The 20,778-nt window shown below is 39.7% G+C and overlaps 1 protein-coding gene across 8 annotated transcripts in view; it reads right to left on the reverse strand.

Annotated features, from left to right (window-relative positions):
- LOC102914574 (leucine-rich repeat-containing protein 37A-like) overlaps positions 1-20,778 on the reverse strand; it is a 58,244-nt gene that overhangs the window by 20,336 nt on the left and 17,130 nt on the right. For 4 of the 8 annotated variants that reach the window (XM_076543479.1, XM_076543478.1, XM_076543477.1 and 1 more), the window contains 6 exons: positions 20,194-20,265; positions 18,894-18,965; positions 14,927-14,998; positions 13,492-13,572; positions 5,563-5,634; positions 2,549-2,623 (listed from right to left, as the gene is read on the reverse strand). In XM_076543479.1, the coding sequence (XP_076399594.1) occupies positions 2,549-2,623; positions 5,563-5,634; positions 13,492-13,572; positions 14,927-14,928 (230 nt within the window). In that variant the 5' untranslated portion in view covers positions 14,929-14,998; positions 18,894-18,965; positions 20,194-20,265. The remainder of the gene's footprint in view (positions 1-2,548; positions 2,624-5,562; positions 5,635-13,491; positions 13,573-14,926; positions 14,999-18,893; positions 18,966-20,193; positions 20,266-20,778) is intronic. The other 4 variants (XM_076543480.1, XM_076543476.1, XM_076543481.1 and 1 more) reach the window with 2 other exon arrangements.

Raw genomic sequence — 20,778 nt, forward strand, 5'->3', positions numbered from 1 at the left:
GGCTCTGACTGCAGCACACGTTTTTGTCCTGAGGGGACTGATAAAATAGTTGGTGGGAAGCCGGGCGGTGGTGGCGCACGCCTTTAATCCCAGCACTCGGGAGGCAGAGCCAGGCGGATCTCTGTGAGTTCAAGGCCAGCCTGGGCTACCAAGTGAGTTCCAGGAAAGGCGCAAAGCTACACAGAGAAACCCTGTCTCGAAAAAACCAAAAAAAATAAAAATAAAAAAATAGTTGGTGGGTTCAAAGTGCAGCTCTAACAAAAAAGACAGGGCGTTTAAAGTCCAAAATGTCACTTTAATATAAACAGCCACTAGTGTTTCAGGTCACCATATTCCTGCACTGACTCACTGTCCATATCTTTAGAGGTGGACAGTGCTAATGTCATGAGTCCTTTGGGATGCAGTGGGATTCTATTATTGCTGATTCCTTTCCTGCTCTTGCTTTCTTCCCTGCCTGTAGTTCCTCTTTGTGTTCATCTTGGGCATCACCAGGATGAAGTCCCGTTTCTTATCAATAGAGGCTGCCACAGTGTTGACACTTCTGCTCCAGGTCCTTCTGATCTTCCTCAGAAAACCTGTATTTCTCTGTGAGCACATTTCACCTGAAGCTGCTTCATAGCAGTCATTCTTCTGGGTAAAGTCTACAGGCATCTGGAAAAGGGTCTTGAAGCTGCTACATGGTTCCTGTCAGGCTGGAGAAGGCATGCACTGGGCATCACCTGGCCATGAGCTTATCTGTCATTTGAATCTTGAGTAGCTTCTACTCAATCTTCAGAAACCTCATCTGCAAAACTGTCGCCTGCCTCTTGAGAGTTTTTGTTTCTAGAACCAGACAGCCATGGGGGAACTTGTGCTACCTTGCCCAAGAGGAAAATGTGGCAGGCAGAGATCATGCCAGGCTGGTAGCCACTGCCTGTTTCTTTGCAGCAGGGGCCAGAGTACAGCTGAAAAGAGGGGGCGGGGCAATGCTTGCTGCTGCAGCAAACCCTGACTACTTGGTCCCCCTCTGCAAGACTTCCAGGCTGGTACCCTTCAGACTATTACCTCCATGCCATTCTTACCCACCTGTGCTATAGTTCCAACAATGGGTAACTCAAAGATTTCTTATGTAAGTCACCAAAAAAAGTACATGCTATAGAAGAAACACTGCTAGAGTTCATCATACATAAAAATTTAAAAACATGTGCTCTTCAGAAGATATTTTATTAGTGAAAGCATCAGCCACAACCAGAGAGAAGATACTGATTAAACACATATCTGGGAGGAAGGACTTGTATGCAGAGTATGGAAAGCAAATAACTAAGCAAGGTGGCTCAGTGGGTATTGGCATTTGCAATACTCAGAAGCCATATGGTGGAAGGAGACATTTGGAAGTTGTCCTTAGATCTTCACATGTGTGCCATGGCATGTACTCACCACACACATTCACACACACACAAATACATGCACACAAAATAAATAGAGAAAAAGAGATCCTTGGTAAGAAACTGGGTATGGTGGCCAAAGTCTGCAAAGCCAGAATTCAGGAGGCAAAGGCAGGAGGATAGCAGCAAGTTCAAGGGCAACCTGGGCTACATAAAAGAGACTCTGTCTCAAAGACAACCCAAAACCACAGCTCAACAAGAACAAAAACATCCAATTCAGATATGGATACAGGTGTAAATACACACCACTAAAACATACCTGGGTATAACCACACACTCCACAGCACCCGTTATTAAACAAATGCAAATTAGATTATAAGAACACAAACATTACTAGGTATCAGCTAGTAGGAAGACAACTTTTTATTGTTGTTGAGACAGGGTCTCATATGTATCCCAGGCTAGCCAGGAACTATCTATGTAGCCAAAGATACCTTAATCTTTTATTCTCCTGCTTACACTCTGTGAGTGCTGGGGAGGACAGATATTCACCACCATGCCTGGTTTATATCAAACCCATGGCATCATACATGCTAGGCAAACATTCTACTAACTGAGCTACACCCCTAATCCAGGTAAATGCTTTTAAAAAACTGAAAAATAAAGACCAGGTGAATGGAGCAACTGCCATATACTGCTGATGAGATATGTTAAAGACCACACTCAATGAAAGAAGACAGATCCAAATGGCCACACACTATGGGATATCATTTATGAGATGTGCTGGGAAAGGTAAACTATAGGTTCAGAAATAAGAACAGTAATGGATTAAAGGATGAAAGGAGTGACTGACTGAAAAGGCACATGAGGGGCCTTTGAACTTTTATTACTGCATGTAATGTAGTTTCTAGGAACTAAATTCGTGTCACCAGGCGTTCACAGTGCTGTGCACTGAGCCACCTCACTGCCCATGATGGGCCTCTTGGGGGCGACAGAGTGCAGTTACCTAAGCTCTGTGGCAGTGGCTAGCCAGCTATGCGAATACATCCAACTCTGTACTGGAACTTAACTGCATGAAAACTTTCTCTCAATTATCTTGACAAGAAATTAATAAAATAAAAAACTAGCATAAAACAAACTTGAAAAAGAGCTAGGTGAAATTATTCTAAGAAAATGAACCTTACAGATGTTCCAACTGCAGAGTCATCATGAGGATGTTCTCAAGCGTCGTCAGTTGCACTTGGGTTGTTCCCAGGTCTCTGAAGGAGAAAGCCAGATTTCATGAGGAACCATTTTCGTCACATGTGGTTACTTAAACCCTGGCTCTCCTATGAAGCTATCTGGCTCAGGAGTAAGTAAGCCCGTCAGAGAAGAAACTTCTATAGAGCTTACGATATCTAAGGCTACCACTTACACCATCCACTTAACGAGATGGCATTGAATAGAATTGTCTTCTTACTTCTCATTTTCATATTGCATGATCACATTACTACTACTTTCTATTTCCTGTTCTTTTTAAAAATAGTATACACTTATGCTTCTTTGCTTTCTGAAACAATGATATACTCTTTCTCTTGACTTATTCTGTGTGTATATGTATCTGTGTGCCTAAGCAGATGCACGTGAATGTGTGTGGGTGCCATAGAAGCCAGAAAAGAGGACTGGATCTCTTAGGGCTGCAGTCAAAGTGTGTTGTGAGCTACCCACGTAGGTGTTAGGATTCAAATGCTAGGACTCACAACAGAGCTGCAAAAGATCTCAACTGCTGAGACCAGCTTTGTCCATGTTGCATATCTCTCTATGATCTTTAATACTGGTCTTTCCCCAGGCTGAATGTCTTTATTTATGCTTTCTTCATCATTTTCTTTGTTAATAACATTTGAAAGGATTAATTTTATTTTAAATTATGTGTACATGGATCCGTGTGTGGTAATCTATGAGTATAGGTATCTATGAAGGCCAGAAGCATCAGATTCTTCCAGAGCTGGAAACAAAGGCAGTTATGATCAGCCAGCTTGGGAGCTAGGAATCAAAACTTAGGTTCTCTGCAAAAGTAGCATATACTCTTCTCTTAACTACTGAACCATCTCTCCAGCCCTTTAATAGCATTTTTAAATAATCAAGTTAAAACTGAAATTGTGACTTTTTCATCCTTAAGACAAAATACTCTTTGATGGGCAAGGTAGGGGACAGAATACAGAAAGGAATAACACTAAAGACCTTTTGAAAAAGTTGTATGGAAACTTCTACCACTACAGAAGATATCTCACAGAGAGAGAGGGGGGGGGGAGAGAGAGAGAGAGAGAGAGAGAGAGAGAGAGAGAGAGAGAGAGAGAGAGAGAGGAGGGGGAGGAGGGAGGGGAGGGGGAGGAGGAGGGAGAGGAAGAGGGGGGAGGGAGGGAGGGAGAAGGAGAGGTGGTTTGAATAGGTATGGCCCCCACAGACTCATGTGTTTGAATGCCTGGCCTATAAGGGACATCACTATTTTTTTTTTTGGTTTTTCGAGGCAGGGTTTCTCTGTGTAGCTTTGTGCCTTTCCTGGAACTCACTTGGTAGCCCAGGCTGGCCTCGAACTCACAGAGATCCGCCTGCCTCTGCCTCCCGAGTGCTGGGATTAAAGGCGTGCGCCACCACCGCCCGGCCTAAGGGACATCACTATTAAGAAGTATGGCCTTGTTGGAGTAGATGTGGCCTTGTATGTATGTATGTCACTGTGGAGGTAGGCTTTGAGGTCTCATATATGTTCAAGCCATGCCCAGTGTGGCAATCTCTCCCTGCTACTTGTGGGTCAAGATCTAGAATTCTCAGCTACTTCTCCAGCACCATGTCTGCCTACATACCACCATGTCCCACCATGATGATAATGGACTAAACTTCTGAAACTGTAAGCCAGCCCCAATTAAATGTTTTCCTTTATAAGAGTTGCTGTGGTCATAGTGTCTCTTCACAGCAACAGAAATCCTAACACACAGTTTAAGTGGAGTAACCTATAATAAGGAAACAATTTCCTTATGAGACACCACAGGCTAACAAATAAAAAAAATTATTGGGAATGGGTTACTTGTTTTGGCCTCTGAGGTCCCATAGATTTCCAAATATTATAGGTTATTGCTAATGCTCTTGGTTATCTTCCATAACATGATGATATTACCTCACTGTAGAAGGTATCACATACTTGAGCCACAGAATATGGAGAAATAAAATTGGTACTCAACTGGAAGTTTCATATTTACTGGCTAGCTTTAATAGTGTTGGAGGGTGCTATGCACAATACCAGAGGAGAAAGTAATCATCAATCCTACTCAACCATGAACCCTGCAAGCTAAAATAATAATTGGCTGGGCAAAGCATGCTCACTGATTAATACTGGCACAACGTAAGAATAAATAACCATTTTCTGATGAATTTAAGATCTGCTCCACAAGCTAAAACCCATACCTGGCACATTATTGAGGCATGAATCTATGCCTATAGAGGTCATAGGCCCTAAAGGTAAACCTACTATTATCACTCTGCTAAAGGATATAGTACTAAATGAAATTCTAATGACTTATCTTTAAATCCCTAGAGTAATGCATCCCTCAACCCTTACTAGAGAAGGTTCTTTTTGGAATAGATGGCATTTAACACAGAGACCCACAGAGGTCATTGTTAGAGAATAAGAGACTGCAGAATACTCAGCTCTAAATGGGACATTTTACATCACACCTCTCTCTTAAGGCTCAGGAGTCACTGTGGAAGAGAGGGCAAAAAGATTTTAAGAGCCCGATGCTGTGGATGACTACAAGGCAGCAGTGTTTTCCAGACCTATCATGGCAGTTGTGACAGCATGTATGTATGAGACCCGTATAAACACAAGCCAGACAAAGAGAGGGCATGAAATGATGCCATTAGCTAAGGGGCTATTGGCAACTGATAGCAACTGGAAAGGGGAGGCCTGCTTTAAGAGTGTGGCCCCAGACAGGCTGACCATGCTCCATTGGAAAGCCACACAAACAAAAGTATAAGAACACAAAGCTGGGTGGGTAGGAAGGGATGTGGATTTGGAAGAGTTGAGAAAGGGATGAATATGATCGAAACACAGTGTATGATATTACCAAAGAATTAATAAGAAATGAGAAAAATACTCTCCAGTGAAAATCAATAAGAAGGACAGGAATCATCTCATGAACCATAAGATTATCATCACAATACTTACAGATATTTTACTGCTGGCAATTTAAAAAAGTAGGGATCTTCAACAATTGTGAGAGGATTACGGCTGAGAATCCTGAAAAATACAAAGTAACTGAAATTATCGGCATTTTCAATGTGCATGAGTCTACTTATAAACTTTATATTAATTTCTTTGGTATGGATTTTTTTTTAAATTGCTTTGTGGGCCAAGAAGATGGCTCAACAGGTAAAGGAGGATGACAATTTGAGAAAGCCTGACAATTCAGGTTCAATCCCCAGGACCTGCATGATGGAAGGAAAACACTGACTTTCCCAAGTTGTTCTCTGACCTCTACATACATACCATGGCAATCACATGCCCTAGCATAAATGTATCCACACACAGACACAAAATAAATGAGTAGACATTAAAAAAACATTTTGGTTTACCTATAAACCACCCCTAGACTCCATAGACATTCCTAGTTTGGAAACAATCCACATGTACAGAAAATAAAAAGACCATAGGGGGAAAAACAGGGAAAAAAGTGGATTGCAAAGAAAAAAATGCCAAAGAATTTTTCATTCAAATATTTTACAGATGAGGAGCTGGAGATATGGTTCAGTGGTCAGAAGTGCTGGCTGCTCTTATAAAGGACCCAGGGTCAGGTCCCAGCATTGACACAGAGGTTTATAACCATCCATAACTCCAGCTTCAGGAGATCCAATGTCCTCTTCTGACTTCTGAGGGCACAGTGTGTGTGGACACACATGCAGGGAAAATACTCAGACACAAAAATAAATAAATCTAAAAAAAATTTTTAAATCCTACAATTACACTGATAGTAAACCCTTTCAATGTAGGAAACATTATTTTTAATGACTTCCACAATCCAAGATGCTTGTCCATTTTTAGAAATATAAAATAATTTGTTGTTAATTCACTCAGTTAAGGGAGGAAAACTTTGTGGGAGAGGGGCTGAGGGCTGGGGAGATTACTTCCCTGGCTTTGGAGACAAAGAACAAAGGATGTCAGAGGAGGAACTGGTCGTATCCAAACTCCAGCAAATGCTCACTTGCATTCTTGGTTAACCAAGCCTGTGTGAGGGTGCCTGTCACCATTTGTCTGTCTCCTGGTCCATGAACTTCTGAGGGCAGGGACCAGGACTTACTGTTACTGTCGTCCTGTGCCTGAAATTACTATGGTATTTTAAAAATGTCTGTTGGATAAATAAGCAACACTGTTTATACATCAATGAAATCAATAAATTCTCTCTCCCACTATGTTGACACAGGCCTTGTTTTGGTGCCCAGGCTGGGAAACAAACAAAAACAAAATAGAAAAGAAGAGTTGAAGTCAAACAGAAGAACAGAAATCTGCCTTCAGGTTAAAGCTAATCAATTCAGTGCATGTCTATATCACATATTAATAATTATTTTGGCCAACACTGATTGTGCTGGAGGGGAAAAGGGTTCACAAGTCCCATCCTATGGTGGTTTGAATGAAACTGCCCTTATAGGCCTATAGGGAGTGGCATTATTCAGAGGTGTGGCCTTGTTGGAGGAAGTGTGTCACTGAGGGTGGGCTTTGAGGTTTCAGAAGTTCAAGCCAGGGCTAGTGGCTCACTCTCTCTTCCTGCTGTCTGCTGATCCAGACGTAGAACTTTCAGCTACCTCTCCAGCACCATGTCTGGCTGCATGCCACCATCCTTCCCACCATGATGATAACAGACTAAGCCTCTGAACTGTAAGTCAGCCCGTTAAATGTTTTGCTTTGTAAGAGTTGTCATGGTCATGGTGTCTCTTCATAGCAATTGAAATCCTAACTAAGAGACACCTCTAACTGAGGAGTTGTGGACAGCTGAATGTTTCTGGAGTGGGGAGAATAAGTTTTTCAGAGTGAGACTCCTGATAGGACAACCATGCTCCAGTAATGCTTCCACAATTAGGAATGCATAGGCACAATGGGTGTATTTCTATTGCTGTGATATAAAGCACTCTTAACCAAGGCAACATACAGAAAAGAGTCCATGATGGTAGAGCACAGAAATGACAGCAGGAGTCGGAAGCTCGGGGCTCACAGGAAGCAGAGAAAGCAAACTTCAAATGGTGCAAGTCTTTAAACGCTGAAAGCTCATCATCAATGATGGACCTTTTAAAACAAGGCTTGCACTTCCTAAACCTCCTCAAATGGAGCTAACTGGGGACCATGGATTCAAATGACTAAGATAATGAGGAACATTTCTTTCAAACTACCACAATGAGTATTAAAAAAAAAAAAAGAGGACATGAAATCAGGGGTGGATCTGAGAGGGGCCGGAGGAGGAGAGAGGTGAGTATCATTAAACTACACTGTATGAAATTCTCAAAGAAATAATACAAATATTGTATTAAAAGATCCATTGTGCTTCCAGACATCCGTGATTACTGTTTTATGTTTAATTGTAACAATATCTTAAGTGGTCCAGGTTATAACTGGTCCATGTACCCACGAGGAAACCAGGTACACAGAGGCTTGTTTTGTTTCTAAGATCATAAACAGTAAGGTAGAAATTTGAAGTCAGTTTGGACACCAGAGCTTGTGTTTAACTTATCAGAAAAGATTTAAGAGAGCTGCAACTTAACATTGATTTTCAGAGGACTTAATATGGAAAACCTCAAAATTTCTTTTTTTTTCAGTGTATATTAATTGTATAAAATAATGAGTTAGAAATTATTTCTTGTTTTGTGTGTTTGTTTTTTGAGGCACAGTCTCATGTAAATAAGGTTAGCCCCAAACCAGAACTCACTAAGCATATCAGGATGCCCTTGAAACTCTGATCCTCCTGATTTAAATCTCATTTAAAGCATTGTCATGATTGGCTTAGAAATACTGGTTTAAACTTTCTGTGCTTATCTGAGAATGCCTCTATATTCTTTTCCCTAATCATTTCCATGACTAATACCTAACTAGCCTATTGTTATTGAGACTTTAGAGACTTAAAGTCATGACAACATAGTGACATTAATGAAAACAATAATGTAAGAATATCAGAATTCATTCCTCTATCAAATGGTGAACTGTCAAAAAAAAAAAAAAGCCAGAACCACTTTTTTCAGAACTTTGTAAATTTAATCAAAGGCTCATCACACTACAGAATAATTTATTTATTGAGAAAATCTAACTCAATCTCTGTAATAGAAGTAATGAAAAGTGTGTTGTTTTAACTTGCTCTGGATCATTCCTCATTCTCCAGCTCAGTGGTAATGAACAGCCCATGGGAGTACAAACTGGTGTACTATGAAAACCAGTGGGGGAGATCCCTCAAAAAAGCTAGAGACAGAGCTACTGTATACACAATATCACTCCTGGGCTTAATGTCAAAGAACTCTTTATCATATTACAGAGATACTTGTTATTCCCTGATTACTGCTGCTCTTTTCACAATAGCCAGGAAATACAACAGCCTAGATGTGCATCAATGGATGACTAGATAATGAAAATGTGCTTCAAATATGCAAAAGGCTATTATTTAGCTTTAAAGAAAAGTGAAATTTGCATATAAGTGGATATAGATACAAATAATCATTCTAAGTGAGGTAACCTAGACCCAGAAAGACACCACAATGTTCTCTATTGTTGTGTATGTTAGCTTGAATCATTGGATATGTGTGTCTAAATAGGAGCACCCACAAAGGGTAAGAAATTAGTCAAGGGCCATGAGGATAAAGGGATTTCAAAGGAACAGAGATAGAATTTATAAGAAAATATCCTACTTGTTCCTTGTATCATCAAATTCCACTACCTGCAGGAAGTAAGCCAAAGAGTACTCAAATAAATTTGACAAATGGATGTGTTTCATTTTACAGAATTTGGAAAATTAAAATATGTACATCATACCATAGACACATATTGAAGATTTCAATGGGTAACTGCTTTGAGTTCTGAAAAGGCTGATTCTGTAATCACACATTTGTTAGAAGTCACGGCCATCATGGGAATACCTGTACAAATTAAGACTGACAATGCTCTAGCATATGTCTCTAGTAAAATGAAACATAAATCATATTACAGGTATACCACACAATCCTACAAGGTAAGCAGTTATAGAAAGATCTAATTGAACTCTAAAAGATATGCTTAATAAACAGAAAAGTGTAATAAAGACCCACAGAGATATATTGCCTAATGTTTTATTAACTTTAAATTTTCTAAATGCTAATGAGAAAGAAACAACAGCTGTGGAGAGACACTGGCTAATAGAAAAAAACTACCGAATTAAATCAGTGTGTATACTTTAAAGATGTGTTGACCTCAGAATGGAAACCAGGGTATGTGTTACATTAGGGAAGAGGTTTTGCTTTTGTTTCTACAGGAGAAGAAAAGCTGTGGATACCATCAAGATTGATAAAGATTGGATTGGAATAAGAGACTTCTTGATAGAAGAGGTGATAGTTCATCAACCAGCATGACCATTCAGTCTAAACTAACAAAACTAACAAATTCTTTTCATTTAATCAGATATAACTTGCCAAAAGGGAAACTCCCCAAAGTTAAGGTGGGGGGCAGGGTTTTGTTTTTGTCTTTCCAGGAGAATAAAGGCAACCAGCTAAGGAATCTGAAGACCACTGGACAAATGAAACATCTGAAGAAAAAGGATGAATCATCCAGAGAAAATATACCAAGAAAGGAAGAAATAAATTGGCCTATTGGTATATCACATTTCCCACAGGATAAAATTTCATAAATCTTCCTAAATGCTTGATTCTGCTATTCTCTACAGACATATAATGCAAATGGTCTTTTTATAGTCCCAGCTCAATTAAAAATTTAAGCTGGCTTTGGAGTTGGAGCATGGTTCTCTCCTCCTCTAAACCCAAGCATGCTTGTTAAAGTAAAATCTAAAATCTCTGTCTAATGTCAGAAAAGCCACCTGATATGGGACAGAGAAAAACCAAAATTAAGGGACTATTCTATTGCTACTAATCTCATTAATCCTTGGGTTTTATTTTGACTTTTTAAAACTTTCCTTATGGTATGAATATTATATCAAAATTTGTAAGATTAATGTATATTAAACTTTTTATTGTGATATTGTCATATAGAGTACTAATTCTAAAAAAGGGCTTAATCTAGGTCCCGGTACATGATTTCGTGTTTGAGTCTCTATCAAGTAACTAGGAATTAAGCTTTTGTACTCTGAATGAACATAACAAATTATAGTCCTTTAATCTCTTTGAGATCTGCTGCATATGACATTTAAAATGTTTAAGTTTTCTGCAGTGAACCATGAAAATGCCTGACAGTGACCTTTGAAGTCTCCAAAAGGATGGTGGGGCCCCACAACGATCCCACCTGGACTATGATAACACCACTAAGCTGACAAACACCACCTAAAGTTCAGCTTTGGACTACAAACTGCTCAGGACAATTTCAAGGTGGCTTGCTGAGATGATCCAGCCTCACAGACTACTCTAGTCAGGACTTGAGACAAACCCTGCACTTTCCCATTACACAGAGACTGGACAACAAATGATATAGCTAGCACTTCCAGGACTTGACAATTAACCCAATATTTTTTCAGGGTCTCCTAAAGATGTCATTGCCCCCAGACAGAAGGAAATAATTTTAAGAACACAATGCCCACATTCCCAAGTGGTTTTTGGTCATTTAGTGGGTTATGGATATTTGTCATAATTTAGGGGAGTTGGTTACAAGTTGTTATTGGTAATAGTTATGAAAAAATCTGAACAAAGCAGATTAGATTCAGGGATCTTGTTTTAAAAAGAAAAAGAAGGAATATGAAAATAGAATAAAAGGGTAGATTATTGAATCTACTTTTAAAAAGCAACTACAAGTTTTAAATATTTTACATTGGCTTGGATTTTTGTATATTGACACAAATTTGAGGTTATTTTTGTTATGCTTTATAAATGTTATAGAAATGATAAGATAAAAAGGTAGAATATTGAATATACTTTTAAACAAAAAAAAAGCAACTACCAGTTTTAAATTTTTTACACTGATGTGGATTTTTTATGTTGAAACGAATTTAAGGTTATTTTGGTTAGAACATACTGTACATACATTTCTACTCTTATTCAAGGAAGTGTACCTATACAGCTCATTTAACAATGCTGATCTTGGGTCCCTTTTCCTTCTACTGGGTTGCCTCATCCAGACTTGATAGGAGGGTTTGTGCCTCATTGTATCGTGCCTTGTTATGCCATCTTCGGTAGATATCCCTGGGAGGCCTGCTCTTTTTTTTTTTTTTTTTTTTTTTTTTTTAAGGGAAGCAGGAGAAGTGGATCTGGGGGAGAGAGGAAGTGGGGGTATGGAAAGAGTGGAGGGAGAGGAAACTATAGTTAGGATATAATGTATGAGAGAAGAATAAAAAAATACAAGAGGAGGAGGAAAAGAAGAAGGAGGAGGAGGAGGAATGACGATGACGATGATAAAGCAGCAGCAGTTTCTGTCCTACCATGGGAAATATTTCCTGAAGAAAACTGCCCAATCTATCACAAAGAGTTGGGTGTTGGATCTTAACAAAGGAGTCCCAGCATACACTTGGTGGTTGTGTCCATAGTTGTCAAGCTGCTACTTCTTTTTTTTTTTAATGAGTTCTTACTATCCTGCCTGGGTCAGCCTTGAACTCCTGGGCTCAAGACATCCTCCTGCCTCAGCATCTGAGGACCTACAAGTATATACTGTGCCTACCTCACTGGGCCAATCTGTGATAGTGACTGAATTCTGACAGGTATCATTCCATTCAGACCACATGATGTGAATATCAATGTCCAATACCAGTTAGCGCTGCTTTTCTCATCACCGGGAAGCAGACTCCCTTTCTGCAAAGATGGACACAAACTAGAGATAACAAGTCAGTGTCTCCTGCACGAGTCTTTCCTAACCCACCAGCCATGCTCCTCTGCCTGAAAAGCAGACCCTGTGGTTCCTTTCCCCAAGTTAGGAGTCAGCAAGCTGTGCTGGAGAGAGGGGACTGCCACAAAGCATCTACAGAACAGTTCATCCAGCTCTAGCACATCCCAACCCTTCCTCCAATGGGAACCAACTGTGAATCTGGGTTTCTGACCTGCCAGACAGGTTACAGTCACCCAAAATCAGATTCAGAGCAGAAATTTCCTCTTGAGTTTATAATGCCCTCCTGGCCACTGAATGTCACACAAAGTGGGGTTTTTGTTTTGTTTTGTTTTGTTTTTGACACAAGAGTCTACTATTAGTCCAAGACTGCTTCCAATTTATGATCCTCCTGCCTCTGTCTCCTGAGTGCAACTGCTGGTATTTAAGCAGATGCCATAATGCCAGACAAATATGAATTTTTGGCTAAAAGCTAATAAAATTCACTTTCTTCTTGAGGAAGAAAAGTATTATACAGAACCAGGCTAGAACAACAGATTTTATGAATATTTTCAACCATATAGCTTAATGCAGATGGCATCTTATCCCATGCTGCAAAGGTGCCTCTTACCCACAGAGAATCCATGATTTCAGAGGCATATACTTCCTGAAAAATAATGTTCTGGATGATGGGGAGAGAAGTCACAGGGTGAATTCTCAGCTTTACATTTCTGAGGAAGCACCTACACCTTTTGCTCCCTGGAGGACTTGTTATTAGTCCTTGTTCTTTGGGAACTGTGCATGGGAGAGGGAATCACAAGTGGGTTTCCAAAAGCATCACACATCAGAGCCACAGCCCTAGGGCCCCATGATGATACCTAGTGAGTGTTACTGGAGTGGTGGTACTTGTAGTGTCTGTGCTGAAGGTCAGGACTAGGAAAGCAGATCATGTCCTGTAATTTACACAGGTCTCCTGGTCTCCTGGGCCTTAGTTTCCTCATTGGAAAAGAACCAATGGACCTTAAGACAAGCTATCACAGTTCACACAGGGTTTACTCTCGGTGAATCAATACTCCATTGGGTTTTTAACACACAAATAAGTATTTACATGTGCTTAACTTCTACTTCACTTACAACTTCTGTAAAAACTGCATTCCATGCCATGCTTGAAATGTTCCAAAGCTCAGTTCAGTGAGTAAATTGCACCCAAGGTTCCTAAAATCATTTTAAAAAATTAAAGACATAAGCCAAAAGAAAAAAAATTCTCCAGAACAGTTATCACTTAACAATCATTCTAATATAAATATGATGAAACATAACCTTTCTCAGAAATGGTTTCAATGTTTTCTCAATTCACTAAGAAAATCTCACTGTGGATGATATTGGCTTATGATTTACACTTCATATTTACATATGCAATGCACTAACTACAGTGATCTTACTTTACTAGGAGGGGGTTTCACAACCTCAGTATCCTTGAATTTTGGGTTGGACCTCTCTGTTATGTAGGTTTGTCCTATACTTGGAGGATGTTTAGAACAGCTGTGGGGTCTGCACACTAGATGCCTGTTGCTAACCCACAGTTGACGAATGTCACCTGGGTACACAGCCACACTGACTAAAAATCAGTGCTGTGTTGTGATTCAAGTCTCACTCATTTTTACCATCGATTGAAAGAATGTGGCCTGGTGAGATGGCTCAGTGGGTAAAGATGATCATCACCAAGCCTGAGTTCAAGCCCCAGAACTCACATGGTGGAAGGATAGAACTCAAGTTCTGTGATCTTAAAGCATGAGAATGTGCACACATCCACATGGGTGTACACACAGACAAACAGACAGACAGACAGACAGACAGACAGACACACACACACACACACACACACACACACACACAGGCACACACATGAAAAATAACTTGCTTTGTAATTGTAGTTACTTTCTATTAGCTATAAAGTTTATTTCATTTGTATATGTATAGTGGATTTCATCATGACAGTTTACATTATATATGTGTGTGTGTGTATATGTATACATGCATGTGTTGTAGCTTACTTATCCTTCCTGCTGCTCTCCATTGTCCCTTCCTTTTGTCCCTTTCCTCCCCACAGTCTCACTTTTCCTTTCATGCTACACACACACACACACACACACACACACACCACACACACACACACATCTAGATTTCAAATGATAGAAAAAATGGCATTTTGTCTTTCTTTCTCCCACTGTCCTCTCTTGTTTACATCTTTCTAGACTTCTTTCTTGCCCTCCATAGTCTACCTTCTACTTTTATGCCACACATATGTGTATTTACATGTAAGTCTAAGGGTTGTGAATCTAGCTCATTATTAGAATGCTTGCTTAGCAAGTACAAGGCCTTGGGTTCGGTCCCCAGCACTGGAAAAAAAAAAGGCATAAGCCTAGCTTCTACAGATGAGAGAAAACATGCAATATTCGTTGTTCTAAGTCTGGCTTATTTCCTACTAGCAAAATTTTAATCACGTAACAGAATAAGTAGCATGGGGTTATAAAATTCCAAATGTAAATGAGTTGTATTTGTAACTTACATATACTTCAAAAAAGGTAATGATTCAAATGTCCCTCTTTCAATATAGCGTATTTTATTGCAGGATAAATCCCTAGGAAAAGGGAAATATTGCTTTGATTAGCTATTAGATATCTAATTAGTATGAATAAACAATAGAATTTAGAATTGATAATATTATTGTTTTTGTCTAGACTCTAAACCATTGGATTTATACTTGAACTTTCTAGAGCCCCTACCCCGATCCACATCTATTCCGAATGTCTCAATCTTCATGATCTTCATCTATACAAAGACAGCTACAGATGCTGGTGAATTTTGGAGGCAGTCTTTCCTGAGAGAAGAGTAATTATTAAATGACTTTTGTTTTGAACATAATGTAGAATGCACACCTCTCACCTCAGCCCCGAGTACTGAATGTACAGGTGCAAATCTGGCCCCTGGGAGCTGCAGAAGGTAGAAATCAGCCTTACTAGAGTTGGTAACTGGGGTAGGGGCACTGTCATAATCAAGTTCTAACGAGCTCTCCAGGTGGTGCTATGAGGATTCTTTTTATAGTGTCATGGTACCACAATGGCTCCTCAGCTTGGCATTCAAATCTAAAGAAGGCCCAGTTCCGTCCTTCTTTCCCTTATACTCTGCAGGTGCTCATGGCACCCTCAAACTCTTGGATGTGTTTGGCGTTTTCTTCACTCTTGTTATTAGTATTTCGCACATTCTCCCCAAAGGGCCTATCGGATGATTCCCAGTAATTCTTCAAGGTTTTATCCAAATACAATTAGTGTAGGAACAGCTTCCCTGAACTAAATCCAAGTCTTTTCTCCTCTTCTGTACTCTAGACAAAATTTATACCTCAGTGACCTAAAAAATGTATGCATGAATGTGTACATGTGTGGAGGCCAGAAGACAGTTTCAGAAATCAGCTCCTATCTTTCACTTTGTTGAAGCAAGACTCTCTTGTTTCTGCCACACTGCTTACTGGAGGCTAGCTGGCTGAAAACACTTCCAGCTCCTGTCTCTCCCCATTTCTTCACAGTAGTGCTGGGATGAAAGATTCACAGTGTTACATCTGTCTTTTTTCTAATGTGGGTTTTGAGGACCAAATACGGGCTTTCCTGGCTAGTGCTTTTACCCACTGAGCCCTATCACCAGGCCTCATTACTTTTAAAAAATTTGTGTGTGTGTGTGTGTGTGTGTGTCCTCTGCAAAGCAGCAAGTGCTCTTAACTGATGAGCCATTTCTCCAGCCCCCTCATACTTTTGAAATTATTTTCACAACCCTTCTTCTAATCATAAATTCCTTGAAAGTGTGAAGTCTAACTCATCTACATTGCCCACCAAGTTTGAGACTGACACAAATATTTGAGCAAACTCAAATATTTATAAAATAAACACATAGTTGATGAATTTAAGAAAAGTGGCTTATTTGGAAAAAATTCAGTTTGTGACTTTATGGCTGAACCCTCTCTGCATCTCAGCAGCATTAAGATTCATGCTCCTGTGTTTGTTTCTCTCGAAGAGCATGAGTTTGAGAGGAAAGGAACCCTGTCTTACTCATCTCTGTGCCTCCAATAATAGACACAGTATTGGGCGAGTTCTGTTTGAGCACATTTTTTTTAAATTGAGGGACATTTAAATAAATGAATGACAATAAATTATGTTATCATGAACCAACTGTTTACAAACTAAAATAAATAAGAGGACTACTCTACTCAGGTATTTTATTGTTTCCCTCCAAACATTTTTGTACAGTTTGGGAGTTCAGATGCAAAGGGTCCCCAAAAATACCAATACAAAAGTAGAGCCAGTGCAATCATGGCCATTCTCTAAGTGTCAATAGAAGGAAAATGTTTCTGGTTTGGTTTAGGATGAATCTCACTTTGTAGTCCTGGCTGGCCTCAAATTTAGAGAGATCCACCTGCCTCTGCTTCCAGAATGCTGGGATTAAAGGCATGTGCCACCACACCCAGCAGATGGAAGATTTTTAAAACCATGTAAAGATCTGTATATGCACTTCCCTAATGATCTCTAATAGAAAGTATACCCCATGCATTTTTAAAAAGTGTTGTTTTTATTTAGCTCAATAAGGATTAAGGATGTACACCACTCTGCACCCTATGGGTAAAGGTTAGAAAGCAAACTTTCCCACTGAACAACATAGTGCATACTTATCTCTAAACAAACAGAATTACTATTGCAAATACTCACTCCTTGACAACAATGTTGTTAAGATTTTTACTTTTTTATAGGGTATCTAGACACTATAGCCATGGCTAGCCTAGAACTCACTATGTAGACCAGACTGGCCTCAAACTCAAGAGATCCACCTGCCTCTACCTCTCTAGGACTGTGGTTCAAGGCGTGTGCCACTAGTCACATCTTTTATTGTCTATTTTCACATAGGCATAAAAACTATTACATTAAAAACTATAATACCAGTCTGTTCTCCTAATGACTTAATCATGTTAATAATATTATTTATACAATCTAGCATTTAGCTACTTATTTAGTATTTCAGTGTCAGTTTAATTCAGATTAAATTATTATAAGAAACTAGGTATGATGGCATGTGCATGCAATCCTAGCACTTAGGGGCCTGAAGTAGGAGGACTGTTGCAAATTCAAGATCAGCTTGGGATACATTTGAGTCCTAGTCTCAAAAACAAACAAAAGAGCATAGGGTATTATTGTGGTTAGAAGAGTACTTGTCCAGCATGTACAAAATCTTGAATTTTATTCCCAGAATTACATAAATTGTGTGATAATGAATGCCTGTAATCCTAGCACTTAGAAAATAGAGGCAAGAGATTCAAGAATTCAAAGCCAGCTTTGGCTATCTAGAGAGTTTAAGGCAAGCTTGAACTACATGAGACCGTATCTCAAAGAGGGGAAAACGTTCTGGGTTAATGACCTTCAAATTAATATAGTTGTCTATTTTCTTCTATTTGATACAATTATTCAAAGTTAACATTAATTTCTCACATCCTACTACACTGTCTTAAATCTTTTTTGCAAAGTCTAAATTAGTGAATTAGACTTGTTAGTTAGTTGGATTCGCAAGCCCACACACAGACCCAGAAACAATGGAGCCAGCTACCATAAACCAAAAACCTCTGAACTGAAGGGCCAAAATGAATCCTGCCTCCTCCAAGTTGTTCTCATCAGGCACCCTGTCACATCAACAAAAAAAGGCACTGGCACAAGTCCTCTAAAGTGTCAAACCACTCCTATAGTAAATGAGGACATGGATCAGACTTGATCGAGGTATGACAGACTAGATCCAAATACAAGCATATGCCTTAGAAAACAGGGGTCGTAGCCGGGCGGTGGTGGCGCACGCCTTTAATCCCAGCACTCGGGAGGCAGAGGCAGGCGGATCTCTGTGAGTTCGAGGCCAGCCTGGTCTACCAAGTGAGTTCCAGGAAAAGGCGCAAAGCTACACAAAGAAACCCTGTCTCGAAAAAACCAAAAAAAAAAGAAAAAAAAAGAAAAAAAAAGAAAACAGGGGTCGTGTGAGGTCCAGTAATTGCTCAGTAATTACTGTTAGTTAATTAGTTAGTTAGACCTTACTAACATTTCCCCCTGCAAATGGAGTTCTTCTACCTGAAGCTTGTCTATATGATTTAAGAAATTTAAAATGGATAGAAGGCATTTTCATGTTAGAGATGGGCTGAGCCCTCCCCCCAACCCCTGACTGGCATAACTGCAGATTCTGTTTTATTATGTTTTTGCCTTTAGAGCCAGGGTTTGGCCAAGCAGCCCTGGAACTGGTGTGAAACCCACTATGTAGACCATGAAGATCTCCAACTTTGAGCAATCCTCCTATTTTCCACCTCTTCAGTCCTGGGATTATAAGCAAACACTGTCAAACCCAGTCAATAATTGCACAATTTTATTGCTTGAAGAGATGTTAGTATCTATCTAGTTCAAATCCCTTGTTAAGCAATAGATAACTCATAACTTACAAATAGATATGCTTAACTAACTTACAAAACCTGGAGGGACAGCAGGCCTTCAAATGTATCCTTATGTAATTCAGTCAGGTGATTTTCACTGATAATTCTGGAAGATTAAAAGGTTATCTGGATCAAAAATCATCAAACAGATGGACAACATCCAGTGGTGAAATGGAATGGAGAAATACATGCTGTCATATGCTATTGCTGAGAACATAAATTGTCATCAGCTCTTTTGGAAGCAATTAAAACTTCATCTATACAATGGTCTCCACCCTAGAGATGCCATTTCTAAGTATCTAGCCTATAGAAACACTTGTCTGAGGTATATAGTATGTTTAACTCAGCCCTATATGAAATATTATGCAGAACTGGAAATTAATAGTATGAGCTTCTACATAGGGGAAAGGAAACTTTAAAATATCATAAAGTGAAACCATCAAGTCACCAAATGTTACCAATCATGTAAAAGTGGTAAGGAAAGCAGCAATACTCCTATTTTTCTATATGAAAATATGTCTGGAAGGATATATACCAAATTTTGAGTAGCAGTTACCTCAGATCCGAGGGATTATAGCATAAGGAAGGTTTCACTATCCCTCTAAATTTATAACCATTAAAAATTTCATCATAGCTGGATGGTGGTGATGCACACCTCTAGTCCCAGCACTCAAGAGGCAGAGCCAGGCGGGTCTCTGTGAGTTTGAGGCCAGCCTGGTCTACAGAGTGAGATTCAGGACGGGCACTAAAACTACAGGGATAAATACTGTGTTGAAAAAACAAAACAAAACATCATCATGGGCCAGGCAGTGCTGGCTCACGTCTTTATTCCCAGCACTCAGGAGGCAGAGGCAGGCAGATCTCTGTGAGTTCAAGGCCAGCCTGGTTTACAGTGCAAGTTCCAGGACAGACTCCAAGGCTAGACAGAGAAACCCTGTCTCGAAAAACCACACACAAAAAAAAGTGTCTGATTTCTGTACTGGAAAACAAATTTGTCTTTCAATGAAAACCCACAACATTTAAATTTAAAAATTTTGCATGTACTGGTTCCAACTCAGGGCCTCATGCACTAGGCAAGTGTACTAACACTGAACCACATCCTAGTCCTCATGCAACTTACCAGAGAAACTCAAGCAGTACCCATTTATTTGTTTATTTAGAACCATTAAGTTTCCCTATCTCTAACCTAAACACTCCATGTCCAGCCATCTATTCTATAGAAATTCAGTGGGATGAACAGAGGAAATGTCTTTCCTCAGACATATTGACTTCAAAATCTAGACAAAAAAGGGCAATAATTTCTATAACACTTGGAGAGAATATATACTACTCACAGTTTCTCAGCCCAACGGTATGCTTTCCAAACATTTTTGTCAATGTAAGAAATATCATTTCCTTGGAAATTCCTGTGAAGAAACCAAAATGCAAGCGGGGTTGATTTTGGTTGGTAGGGCATAGGAGAAGCGCGGCAAGCTACACAAAATGAGTTTTCTGGATTATCCTAGAAACACCGTGTCTTTTGCTTCCGTGTTGCGTGTGTGCATGTGGAGGCCCACGTCTGATGTCAGGAGCCATCTTCAGTCACTCTCCTGCTTTACTGAGGCAGAATCTTTCAATCCAACCTAGAGCTCACTGGTATGGTAGACTTGCTAGCCAGACTGCTCTGGAGAATGTGCTTCTAACTTTCCAGGCTGTAATTACAAATAGACTGTCACACCAACCTGTCATTGACATGGATTCTGAGGATCTGAACTCCAGTAACTGCTGAGTAACCTCCCCAGGTGCCCCAATCCTTCACCCTTTTTTACAGAGCTAGTAATGGAATCCAGGGCATTCTGTGTGCCAGTCAAGTATTCTACCACTGAGCTGTATTCCTAGCCCTCTGGTCATTCTGAGACAGGATCTCACTAAGCATAGTT

This window comes from Peromyscus maniculatus, chromosome 8 (genome assembly GCF_049852395.1).
Source record: "Peromyscus maniculatus bairdii isolate BWxNUB_F1_BW_parent chromosome 8, HU_Pman_BW_mat_3.1, whole genome shotgun sequence".
Taxonomy (NCBI): Eukaryota; Metazoa; Chordata; class Mammalia; order Rodentia; family Cricetidae; genus Peromyscus; species Peromyscus maniculatus.